Source organism: Caretta caretta, chromosome 11, assembly GCF_965140235.1.
Source record: "Caretta caretta isolate rCarCar2 chromosome 11, rCarCar1.hap1, whole genome shotgun sequence".
NCBI classification, from domain to species: Eukaryota; Metazoa; Chordata; order Testudines; family Cheloniidae; genus Caretta; species Caretta caretta.
The window spans coordinates 45,538,519-45,551,410 of NC_134216.1; the positions used below are offsets into that span (position 1 = coordinate 45,538,519).

Sequence of the window (12,892 nt, forward strand, 5' to 3'; positions counted from 1 at the left end):
CACTGCAGAGAAAATTCAAACCAAAGTCTCTCTCTCTCTATATATATAAATTAATGTGTATGTCGATTTTTAGTTCAACCTTGTATTTATAATTGCTTTTCTAGCCTTTTAAAATATACATTTTATAACCCACCAGAGCAAACATTGCATCCCATAACAGAGAAGAACAGCCAGATGGGTTCAAATACCTATATGTTCAGAAACTTCGGGCCATATTAATTCCTGATGACACCCCACTGAAATCAGTGGGGTTACACTAGGGATAGATTTAGTCCAAAGCAGATAACTGAATTCTAATGTGTGTCAAATCTATGGAAGTATCATTTGCACATCAGAGAAAGAACAATGTTTAAGTAACTTATATACCTGTAGCCAGTAGTAAGAGGTACCCCAGCTTTTTTCCAGTAGATGTGTGGCTTTGGGTTGCCCCCAATTTGGCACTCAAAAATTACACTTCCACCTTCAACTAACTTCTGAATTATAGGTTTGGTTATAAAAAAAGGAGCTGCAGCTTCTCCAAACACTTCTTGTTCTGCAATAGTGGTATCTACCATTACCACATCTTTTGACTCCATATAGCTGGAAGAAGATTTCAAAGAAGGCAAATGAGCTGATGCAGAAGGAAATCACAAATAAATAAAATGGAAGTAACTAATAATCACAGTACAAGCAGTCTTTCTGCTTAGAAAAGTAACATTACCGTTTCTCTTCTGTGACAGCCTTCACAGAAACGGCTTCTCGGCTTTCAATCTCCTCAGAAACTGTAAGAAAAGTATGATAATGTTGATGCCAAAATATTTTAAAAGTGGACAAAGCACCTAAGAGGGAGGGTAGTTTTGCTGGCTGAATTTAAGGGTCAGGTACTTGCACTGGGACAGTGAATCAGGAATCTTAGCTTGCTCATAACTGGCAACCAGGTGACGTGGGATGTCTCCTTCCTGGCCTCTTCAAACCAGCCTAGCTGTATTAGTCATAATCAAATGTTCCTGAGCTATTTAGTACCCTTCACCTTTAATGTTTTTCTCTCTTGCATATTATTGGGCTGTGCCGTTGTTGTTTCTGTGGTATTTGCCAATCTGATAGGACCTATATGGCCACTTGCCCTAGTGGGGCACGGGATGTTGGGTGTGCCGTAATGTTCCTTTGGTATGTGGGTTTTGAATAGTCTTGAATATAGCTCAGTAACAAAGCAAAGTCTCTCTCCCCCTCTCAGATACTTGTGATGATCCTTGAGTATGTTCATAGGGGCCCTTACCATTTATTCCTTCCATGTAGGATTGCATTTTTAGGACACTTACTAGTGCATGATGGTCTTGACACTGGAGGCTGAAATATTTCTCACTGATAGGAGTAGGGGGACCCCAGAATAGTAGGGAGATGGGGAACATGTCCATATCTTCCTCAAAATAGGCATCAACTGAGCCATTATCTGTACTGATAGGACTAATGTGAAGGGTGGAAAGCCCACGTATCTCTGAGTGAAAACAGGGATGGGGGATGTTGCAGGTAGTGTACAATACTAATGGATAGTCCTTGATTTTTGCCCTAGGCAACACAAATCTTTTATTAGGTGAAGAGACTAGGTGGGAGTTGCTGGCAGGTTTAGCAGCCCTGGAGGCTGCCATGGGTAAATCAAGACACCTGCAGCTGCCAGAAATACTAGCTCTTGGGTATAGAGAAGTTGTAATGAAGCCATTTTGACTAAGCAAACTGTTCGTATTCTTGTTGTGAGAAATCTACTTGCCCTGCACATGTAAGTGGCATGAAGTGCTAACAGTTCCAGCTGCATTGGTAGCAGTGCAAGTAAATCTTCCACTGTCTTCTGCAAAGGCTTCACGAATCACAAGGCGAGCAACTCCTGCTTTGAAGGTAATCTGGAAGTCTATGGAACTCTCAATCTGATAGTCTTCTCTGTACCATGACACAGTCGGGGCTGGATGGCCAGAGATGTAGCACTCCAAAGTGACAGATTCGCCTTCAATAACAGTCATGTTTTTTAGACCCTGTATCACACAAAAGTATTTATACAATGAATATGACTCTTCACTAGTAAATAAATCATTTCAACCGTACAATAAAACAGTCCTGAAACTTACAATTCAGCATCTGTATCAAAATGAGGCACTGATGTGCAGTGCCCCAAATAAATCAGAGAGAAGAGACATTTTCAAACTACAGCTTTTGAAGCTGGAGTTGGGCTGTCTGAATATGTTACTCTTCACAGGGAAAATCTAGAGGGAATTTGATCTTTGTGAGATACTTGTGAGAATTCACTTGTTCAGTTCAGCAAAGATCATTCTGATAGGTCACACAGCTACAGAGACTGGCAACTGACAACAGACATGAGAGATGGTGTCAGAGCTCCAGAGAGCAACTGAATGTATTAAATACATGACAAAAAGGGGGTGAAACAAAGCGTATCTTAAAAGGAATGAAAGGCAAAACAATGTAACCTTTATCTATATTTTCACTACTTACAGAGACTAAGGTTGGTGGGGTAGCAGGGACTTCTGCTGGCTCAGGAACTCTAGCCATTTCTGTTACCTATGACATTTAAAGCAGAGTTACTAAACATCCCACAAAGTGAAGGAAATAAATGGCAGACACACCATAATTGATGTAGGAAAATGTTTCCTTGCAGACAGTGACTGCTGCTTGCTGTGACAAAGTGATGTTAGGATCTTAGAAATGCTTGTGCTACTTGTTTTGCACAACCTACGACAGACAAAGCTCAGCAGGGATATTTTAAAAGAATAAGCTTGTAATGGGGGGGAAGAACTGTAAACACATTGGGTTACTCTCTATTGTTTCTAAGATGTAAGTCAATCAAGATGATTTTGGAATTCACTTAATGACAAACCTTTGCTTCACCTTCTTGCATTAATTCAATGTGTTCTTCCCGTACCACACCACCTGTAATGCTCACACTTATGTCTCTTTTGGTCTCAACATCATAACGGCTCTTATAGGCATCTGCTGCCTCTCCAAAGGGAAATTGTGGAGAGATAACCTTCTCTGCCATCACTCTGGTTTCAGGTGGCTTTACTTGTGGTGATTTCACAGGTCTCGTGATCTTTTGAACAGAAGTTGCTGATAACTCTTTTTCCAGGGTAGCCATAGCAGATCCTGCTATTGAAACCTAACCAATCCAAGAGAAAGAAAGTTACAGTTGTGTTACTCTTATTTTCAAAAGATGCACTATGTATTTCCCAAGCAAGTCAGTATGACAAATTACATAATAGTCTGTTACTTCCTTATTCGCATATTAGATAAGCTACATAAAGCTACATAAGACACTTTCAACCCTCCTATGCTGTAAAATAACATAGTTTTTAAAATATATATACTTGTATGCAGACTTAAAGTTGTATATAGCATTTGAAAGTGTTCTATTATATTGTGTTAGAATTATGGTCTTTAAATAGCAACATAGCTCTTAAAGGGAATGTGCTCTGTTGCTTTCTAGGCTTGAACTTAGATTTTCACTAAGGTATCACAGAACTAATTATATGCCAGGAAGTGATTAAAATACCTGAAGAGATTTCAAAGTGCAACCTTTATGCATAACTAAGTTGGATTGTGTCCCTAATTTAAAAAAAAAAAAGATGAAAAAAACTCCTCAAACAGTAGAAAGGAAAAAATAACATGAAATGAATACAAACACACATGGTTCTTTATGAGGCCATAAAATATAGTTTGGATTAGGGATGTAGAGCATGTTCATTCCTGAACTGGTTTAGTATGCAGTAAAACAACTGCAAAGAAAGAAAAAAAAGTACTGCTACTGAAGTATTTCTTTAATGCGAGATGTTGAGCACGAATCAGGATTTTTTCCTACCCTTTAAACAGGGTGAAGGTGTATGCCAGGCATGTAGCATTTTATTGTAAATACCACATGTTTTAGCTGCATTCCAAATATATGAAATGGTTGGGGTTTTAAAAAAACCCCAACAAAATCACGTTTTGGCAGGATTTCACAAATAAAGGGCATACATTTATCTGCACTATTATATTTTATTTACTAGGGAATAGGGCAACACAAATCAAAGATAGCACAACCTCTTCCCCCACTTGGGAGTAACACAGTATTGTATGGGGAGGGGGAAGGAGGGGCATCAATATAGAAAAAATGAGGTATCAGTTATTTTGACTGAGCTTGCTGTTTGCCCAGCACCCTTCCTCCGCTCTTACCTCATAAGTATGATCTGGTTTAGGAACAGTAATTTTTGAAACTGTAAAATGAGGACTTGCTGTCCGGGGACGTGTGTGTTCCACAAGGGCTGCTTTTTCAGTTCTGGTTTCTTCTGTTCTTTTAATCTACATTAACCAAGAAAATGTTTGGTGAGTATGTTGTGCTAGTCACCAAACTGCAAAATAAAAAGTTTCATTTAAAAAAAAAAAAAAACAAGACAGCCAGAGAAAGAGTGCAATGTAAACCAAGTCTAACCTGTGTTGATATATGCATTCCCATTTTTTCAGTGGTAGAAACTTTTGTTTCAGAAGGAACATGTACTGGTTTGGTGACAACATGACGTTCGGCTGGCACCTCAACAATGTGACCTGTCATAGTACGCTCTTTATATCCATATTCCAAAGCTGTCTGCTCAGCATAGCCTTCTTCATCATGCTCTAGCTCCCAGGGCTCTCTAACACGTGCCTGATCAACTGCAGCAACAACTGTAGCTACAGCTTCAGCCTTTTTGTAAGCTCCAATCTAAAGATAACATTTACAGAATTCATACAAATACCCATGGTGATGACAAAGATTTGTCTATCTGGCAAATACAGAGTACATACAAGTTAGAGAGAGACAGAAAATGTACATACATTATATAGTATGGAAAATATGCAGACTGTATTTATCCACATGTGCATTTCATAGTCACTCGCTGTAAATATATATTTATACTGAATAGATATGTATACACATTGTGCACATGCATATTTCTACATATAGTACACAATGTATATTAAATACTTTGCTGGCACATTTGTGACTATGATACGGTATGTATAATATTTAAAAAGCTGTAATTTCTGACAGCTGCACATTATTCTATATCAGACATTACTAAGAGAAATGGTCAAAGTATGTATATGATGTTTGACGTGCAAACACTGCATGGTCCATTTGCACACAATGAGCCTTAGTAAATATACAGCTGTAACTTCAATGCAAGGAAAAATTGTGCTAATGTATTTTACAAGTTCTTAATAGGGAAGGATAACTGAAAGAGTGTTTTGGTAAAAAGGAAGTGGTGCTTTTGTGCCAGGATGTAATTTGTTTTTAACTTCCTGATCCATAATTGGTTTCACATTTGATGTCAGTACAGTTTGTCCATTATCAAGCTCTGGCTTTGTCAGGAGCAGATATTTGAGTAGTGACTGCTGCTGTTTTTTCAGTATTATAATTTACCTGGATACAGTATATAGTAAAAGAGCATGTGAAAAAATTAACACTTTTAAATAATAAATTGCCTTCCTTCACTCAGTTTACATACAGCTTTAAAAATAGTTCACCACGTGAAGTAATATCTCTAAGCTAGGTCAGACAGATTGTCTGCAAAAGTTTGTTTTACTATTGATAAGGCTTTGCACTCTAAGGACTATATTATTCAATGCTAGTGCTAACTTCAAAGGAAGTGCTTATGGCCATAAATTCACACACCAAAGAACTGTGAACTCTGTACACACTGAACCCTTGGTGTGTATTTTATCTGATTTTGCTTTTTCCATTGAAAATTAATCAAAACATTTTGTAAACATACCAGTGATGTTTTCAATTAATTAATTACATTAAGAAAAAAGTGGACCATATCCTGTAGTTCACAATTATGTTACTCTCTCACTGATGATAGGACTCAGCCCTATTACATTAGAATCCTCTTAACTGGCATAGATACCAGTGGAAACAGAAACAAACAATGTTCCCCTTTATCAGAGGCTTATAAGAATATACTGGGTGGAACTGAATTGTTTTAAACGTATGCATTGTACGAAGAACAAAAACAATACAAATCCTGATAAAGTGAGATCAGCTGGTCAATTAACCATAAAATTAAAGGGGAAATAGCCTATATACTAAATGATTTCAGATACAGAAATTTACATAAGCAAACACCAGTTCAGCGTTATCTACTGAGACCAGGCTTTCAAAGACAATCATAGGTGGCTCCAGTTAAAGTGATTTTTTATAAATGGATGGGCCATTCGTTAATTTTCTAGAATTATTGAGATTCATTACACTGAATCTGTTCCTTGTCAAATCACCTCAATCAAGCAAGCACATTAAGGGGAATGCAGTTGAGTGGATTCTAGTGTACACAAGTAGCTCTTAACTGATGGTGAAGCATAAGGAGGCTCGCAGAGAAAGTAAGGTGGAACAGTGTATTTCATATCTGCAACAGCTGTATTCACCTGATCACGAATTAGATGCATTTGTTCTTGTTTGGTAGTAATTCCTTCTCTGGTTCTTGGTATTGTTACTGGTTCCTTGGATTTATCAGTGGCAATTACTGTCGGAACTACAGTAATTTTTTCAGCTTCCTTTCTTATCTGATTATTATGGTAGAAACAAAAAAAGTTTCAATTACATATGGTCTTATGAAAAAAAAAAGCATTGGAATGGGGGAAAGGGTTAAGGTTTTAGATCCCTGTACACTGCAGTCTCCGAGTGACTCTGTATTAGCTAGCTATTGATAGGCATTAGGATGTAACAATACTCATTTAAATAAAATATATTATTTAAAAAAAGTTAAAATGCTCTTTACTGCAAAGAAATCAAAGTCAGTCAAAAGAGAGTTATGGATATCTTATTAATGCCAACTATTAGGAGTGAAGGACAAAGTGGGAAGAACTAGATACTAATTCATAGTTGATACAAGTTTCTAGTTGGAGTAAGTTTTAGAAAAAAAACAAACCTGGAAATATATAGTTAGTATTTGTAGGAGAAGTATTAGTGTGCAAAGGGAGTATCACAGGAGAGTGAATATCACATTTATAACAGTTCTATTCACCTTTTCATCAGTTACTCGTACTTGTTCTTGTTTGGTAGCAACTTCTTCTCTAGTTCTCGATACTCTGACTGGTACTTTAGGTTTATCGGTGGTAATTACTACCTTAGGCACAGAAGGTTTCACAGTTTCCTTTCTTATCTGTTTTTTATGATAAAAAAAGTTTCAATTATATTTGTTCTCAAACCAAATTACATGGCTTTTCAGGACAGCGGGACAGGTTGATGGAATGTTATGTAGACAAGACAGTGGCAGAGCTAGGAGTGGAAATTTGGGAGGGTCCCAACTTTTGGGTGGACAGGCAATGACAGACTGTGCTAGCTCAGCTTCTCCCCTGACGCCATGCCCTCTTCTTAGTCCTGGTGCCCCCAGACATAGGGCTTCACCTGCCGAGCTGAGCATGTGCATGGGGCGGCTCAGAAAATGGGAAGGCAGAGCTGCCAGAGCGTAGCTTTCTGAAGAGTGGGTGCATCACTCCGTTCTGGATTTCAGGTGTCTGAGTGATGTTCCGGGCTGCTGTGGCAGCACTACACCCCTGCTTAGATTTGAGTGGGCCTGGATGCTAAGTGGGGGACGCTAAGTAGGGTCTGGATGCTAAGCTGAGGCCCACTCAAGCCCACCCATGGCTACACCCCTATGACAAGGGGAAAGAAAGGAAGATGAAATGCCACTTATAGAGTGTAATGACCATTGTATGTAAGCCAACTTCCATTCCATTTTACACACTTTGCAACTCAGTTAAATTCAGTAGAGTTACACTGTGTGAGAAAGAATCAGGGAAGAATTTGGTCCCCTATTGGTTACATTTAAATGATCATCATTGTATCCTCCGGATATAAACTCCTTCTAGCAGCTGCGTAGAAATGAGTATTACTATGACCTAACATTTACTCTCATTAGTCAGTGGGGATACTCAGTTAAATAAGGGCTACTCAGTGTGAGTAAGGGCTCCAAAATCATCTGATATTAGCTGTGAGACCGATTAGACAGTTTGTGATCCAGCAAAACTTCAGCAAACCTCATTGGCTCAAACCCTTTATGGAAGTCATTATTATTCTGATGGCTAACTGAATAAAAACTCTTTAAAAGGTTCTCTTAAAATCCACCTTCATACATCAAGTAAAGGTCACTAATCATCAAATGAGAATTATGAGCATGTTAGTAATGACAACCACAATACTTAAATAACTGATGTTAAGAGCTCAGTCTTGCAGTTCCTGACTAGTCAGAACTCCTATTAAAGTCAGTGGGAGTTTTGCCTGGAACTGTAACACCGGGCCTCTTTATGGAACAGTTACTTTATAAATGTTTCTATTGTTGGAGCCTGCAGCTCATAAAAAACCAAAGGCAAAGTACATAAGGAGCATTTGATAGAGATTGTTAATGAAAAAGGGTGTATCGGTGAGCTACATCTATAACAGCTGTATTCACCTTTTCATGAGTGATGTGAATTTGCTCTCGTTTTGTAGAAATTTCTTCTCTAGCTCTTGATACTTTTTCTTGTTCTTTGGCTTTATCAGCAGCAATTATTACCTTGGGTATAGGAGCTTTCTCTGGTTCCTTTCTTATCTGATTTTTACAGTAAAAAAGTCTCAATTACATATAATCTCAAATACAAATTACATGACTTTTATATAACATTGGAGAAGAGGCTGGTCTAGTGGAGGGAAAGGAGGTTAAATTTCACTGGAGGTCTTTGTAGAAGGAAGTAATTGTGAGTCATTCTGTTTGTACCCTGCAGTCACTGTATACAGGTGAATATCATTGTTTCATGATGCCTACTCTTAGGAAAACTCCAGTGTTTTATATAGATTTTAAAAATTGATTAGACTGGCAACAGCAGCATCTGAACTTCTTTTATGAAATATACAGTGAGAAGAAAAATAAAATAACTTACTCCATAGACTCTGTCATTTTCCTACTAAAAGGCAGTATGTAACAGATACTGGAACAGGAAGAAATTTATCTGCATTACTATCAATGGGGGAAAAGCCATGATTTTGAATGCATATTTTTTGGTAAATTTCACTCTATCCAGGAGGTTCAGATGAAAATACAGAACATGCTCCTCCCCGTGTAATGGCAGTTTTCTGATTTCCATCCCTCAGTATGGTAAAGTTAAATTACTCCTCCCCTTGCCCAGACTATTTCTCACCTTGAACCTTGATATTTCACTCTAGATTCCATCGTCAGGATTAGACTCAACCTTAACTTGGATTTAGACCCACCTACCCTCACAACTAGATTCCTTTTTACCCTCTCAATTTGAAACCTGACCTCAGCACTTGACTGATCTACTTTCTGGAGGAGTAGTTTGGTCTGGATAAGCTGTAAAGGGTGGTGGACTGCAGAAATGTACCATTTCTACGGGAGGGAGGCATAAATTACTCTAACTTGGTATGAAACTCCTGGGGACCATCCAGAAATAGAATGAAGAAATACCAACAGGCCCTGATCCCGCAAACACTTGCACATTTGGTTAACTTTGCTCATTTGAATAACCCCACTGACTGTAATAGATCTACTTATGAGTAAGGTTAAGCATATGCGTATTTGCCTGAAGAATCAGGGCTTAAGTTAAAATAAATGTATCTGAAAATTAAAAACAAAACATATGCTGAAAGTTATCTGAAATTCAGTCACCACTATTTTGTTTCACATTGTTTTCAGTGCAGAATGTTCTTCTTAATGTATCTTGCCTCCTATTTGTTAACAGGAAAATGCCACGTGTATGGAATAAGCTCAGAAACAGCCACAGAAAAATGGAAAATCCAAGAAGAGGCGTGTGGGTGGTTTTTTGTTTGTTTGTTTGTTTTTTTTAAACAAACACGTTTGGGCTATTATCTAGCTATACAACAAATGGTAGGAAAACAATGGCATTTTTCCTGGAAGTCATTTTTTCAAAAATTTCACTTTAATCTATCTATAATATTCATAGACTACTAGCCACAGTAGTATCTAAGTATCTTATGCAAAACGGTCAGTCATCAAGAGAGAATTATGAAAATGCTAGTATTGAAAACCCTGGTGAGCAAGTGAGTTATATAGTGACACTTTGTATTGCTGGGCTTTTCAGTTCATAAGTTACAAAAAGAAAAGGAAAGAAAAATATATACATAGTTTGTCTTTAAAGTAGAGTTCAACTGTGAATATTACATCCGTAACAACTGTATTCACCTTCTCATGAGCGATGTGTACTTCTTGTTTGGTAGCAATTCCTTCTCTAGTTCTTGATATTATTGCCTGTTCTTTGGATTTATCAGTAGTAACTACTACCATAGCTTCCTTTCTTATCTGATTTTTATAGGAGGGGAAAAAACAACAACCTTAAAATACATCTCAACACATAGTAAAGATCAGTTATCAAAAGAAAGTAGTATAAATTAAGGGGAAAATGCTGGGGAATAGTTATTTTAAGCTCAGCTGGGAACATTCAAGTTAAATATTAGGAAATTTTTTGTCAGTATAAGAACAACAATAGGTAATGGAATAAGCTGCCAAGGGACATTATGGGATCACTTTCACTGGAGTTAATAAAAACAAGACATGATACCCATTCCTCAGGAATGGTGTAAGAATAATTAAGTCAATTCAGTCATGATGTGAGGTGATTGATGAGATGACCACGAGCAGTCCCTTACAGTCCAGATGCTTCTGCACCAATAACGCATGCTTATATGAAGCACTTAGTATCTTGTTAATTTTGCACTATGAAATACATGCTTTGTTTGCATGTAGGATCAGGGGGTAAGGAGGAAATTATATAAAAGCTGTGTTTTACTTCTACCTGCTCCTGAACAGGTTGAATGTGTACCGCGGTCATTGCTGTCCTTTTAGAAATCTGCTCTACAGGGCTTGGAACTGGTTCTCTCACTCTAGCCAGGTCAACTGCAGCCACTACAGTAGCAACAGCTGCTGTTTTATCAGCATCCTGTAGGACCAAAATTAGTCACATTAGAAGATATTGTTTTATAGGGTGCATACACAGAATAAGCATATGACAAATACATGCACAGAATATTGCTGTCAAAGGTCAATTTAAACATTTCCAGGGGAACTCCCTAAATAGCTGTTGTAAGCAAGTGTTTACATGCAAACTCTCAAATTACATTTAGCGGCTCTCTCAGCATAAGCAATGTTCTTTCCAAATTTAAAGACTCTTTACCTCTTTAGCACCAGCAGCTATACCAGCAACAGCAACACCAGCAGCAGCACCACTGATGGTCACCTGGTCTTGGACACCATATCTTCCTTCCCATCTTTCTTCTGTCCTTATCTGGGTACCGCTTGTAGTTACTCTAGTTTCCTGCATCCGTGCCTCGGCTGCAGAGACATAACCTTCCAGTTTCCAAGGAGGAACAACCTCAGCAGCAGTGGCTACCGTTGCCTGTGCTTTACGGATCAGCACTGGAGATTTCACAGGCCTAATAGGTGAAGTGGAGAGTCTTCCAGCAGGAGATACTGACCTAATGAATAAACATAATATTACTGGTATTAAATTTAGCATCACCTAATAAAATAACCACACAAGTAACTTCACACAGGATTGACATTCATTTCCTGTTTACGGTACGATCAATACCTGGACACTGAGCTAAATGAAAAACCAACAAAAACCAAAACAAACCAACTATCCCCTTTCTTGTCCCTCTCCCCCCAGTTGGAAAATTTTGAATTTTTTTGACCAAACTTTACTTATAAACTCCAGGGCTACAAGAAACCAACCTACTAATAGCGATAGGCAGCATGGCAGTTGGGAACACTGGATTTATTTATTTAGAAAAGGAAAGCAAAAGTTCTAGTTGATTTGTTACCTTAAAATTGTGTAAATGGTTAGATTGTGTGATCTGCTTACCATTCCTCTATTCTCTTCCTTCCTTCCTATTGTTTGTTACACTCACTTGTTCTCTCATTTGAAATTATGCTCCTCAAACAGTCTTTCTATGTGTTTGTACAGCTCCCAATACAGTGGGGCCCTGATCCTGACTGGGTCTTTTGGATGCTATCACAATGTAAATAATAAATAGGAAAGGAGATCTCATTGTTTTATTATTTATTTACTGAACGCCATCAATGTGCTTGACACTGCAAGAAGGAAAGGACTTGAGGAGCTTTCCTCCTCTTGTAGGTTTGTCCGATCCTTAAATTATTGAAGGATTTTTAATGACTTAATTAGCTTTACAATGAAGACATTAAAGAGAACACCACAATGTATTTCACTCAAGAATGTACATTTAATATAAAAGTACCAGCAATGGTAAGTTCACATTGGGTCAGAGACTATATTCTTTACTCAGATAATGGGAGTTTTGAGAAAGGACTATTGGATCAGGGTCATTATGTATTAAATTAGGCCCCAATTCTGCAATGAGCCCCACTGAATTCAGTGCAGTGTCATGTGGGGGCACAGAAGTCTGCCTTTGATCCGTTCATTTCAGGATTGGGGCCTAATTTCCTTTTACCAATTACAGTAGCATTAATTGGTGTCTGCTGTTACAGTGATAAACAGAACTTTTAGAAAGACTGACATTTTAAAAATTAATTGAGAGTATTAATATGTAGTTTTAAAGCACTTTCCAAGTTGCTACAACACCACGACTAAATACATCTTTTTCCCCCAAGTTCTGGTATATCAAATTTCTAGCACCATGCAAATGTTTTAACATTGCCACATTCTGAACCATTGCAGCATTAGTGGTGGTCACCAGCAATATACTTTTATTTTTTACATTTATTTTCACATCTAATTTAGATGTAAATGTTATTTTTGAGTCAATAATGTATTTCACGCAGGTCTACCTAGAGGATAACATTTTTAGCGCATTATGCCCTCTAGATGGCACTATTGTATTATCCTTGCATTTACACAAGTGCTCATA

General features: G+C 37.8%; 1 protein-coding gene across 1 annotated transcript in view; it reads right to left on the bottom strand.

The window, feature by feature from the left end:
• The window catches only part of TTN (titin), a 311,267-nt gene that overhangs the window by 287,355 nt on the left and 11,020 nt on the right, over nt 1-12,892 (bottom strand). Inside the window, exons 7-19 of the mRNA XM_075117654.1 lie at nt 11,179-11,479; nt 10,801-10,944; nt 10,191-10,307; nt 8,445-8,582; nt 7,017-7,154; nt 6,418-6,555; nt 4,448-4,714; nt 4,192-4,317; nt 2,861-3,139; nt 2,479-2,544; nt 1,745-2,003; nt 701-761; nt 367-579 (exon numbers count right to left, since the gene is read on the bottom strand). Of these exons, the coding sequence (XP_074973755.1) occupies nt 367-579; nt 701-761; nt 1,745-2,003; nt 2,479-2,544; nt 2,861-3,139; nt 4,192-4,317; nt 4,448-4,714; nt 6,418-6,555; nt 7,017-7,154; nt 8,445-8,582; nt 10,191-10,307; nt 10,801-10,944; nt 11,179-11,479 (2,247 nt within the window). The remainder of the gene's footprint in view (nt 1-366; nt 580-700; nt 762-1,744; nt 2,004-2,478; nt 2,545-2,860; nt 3,140-4,191; nt 4,318-4,447; nt 4,715-6,417; nt 6,556-7,016; nt 7,155-8,444; nt 8,583-10,190; nt 10,308-10,800; nt 10,945-11,178; nt 11,480-12,892) is intronic.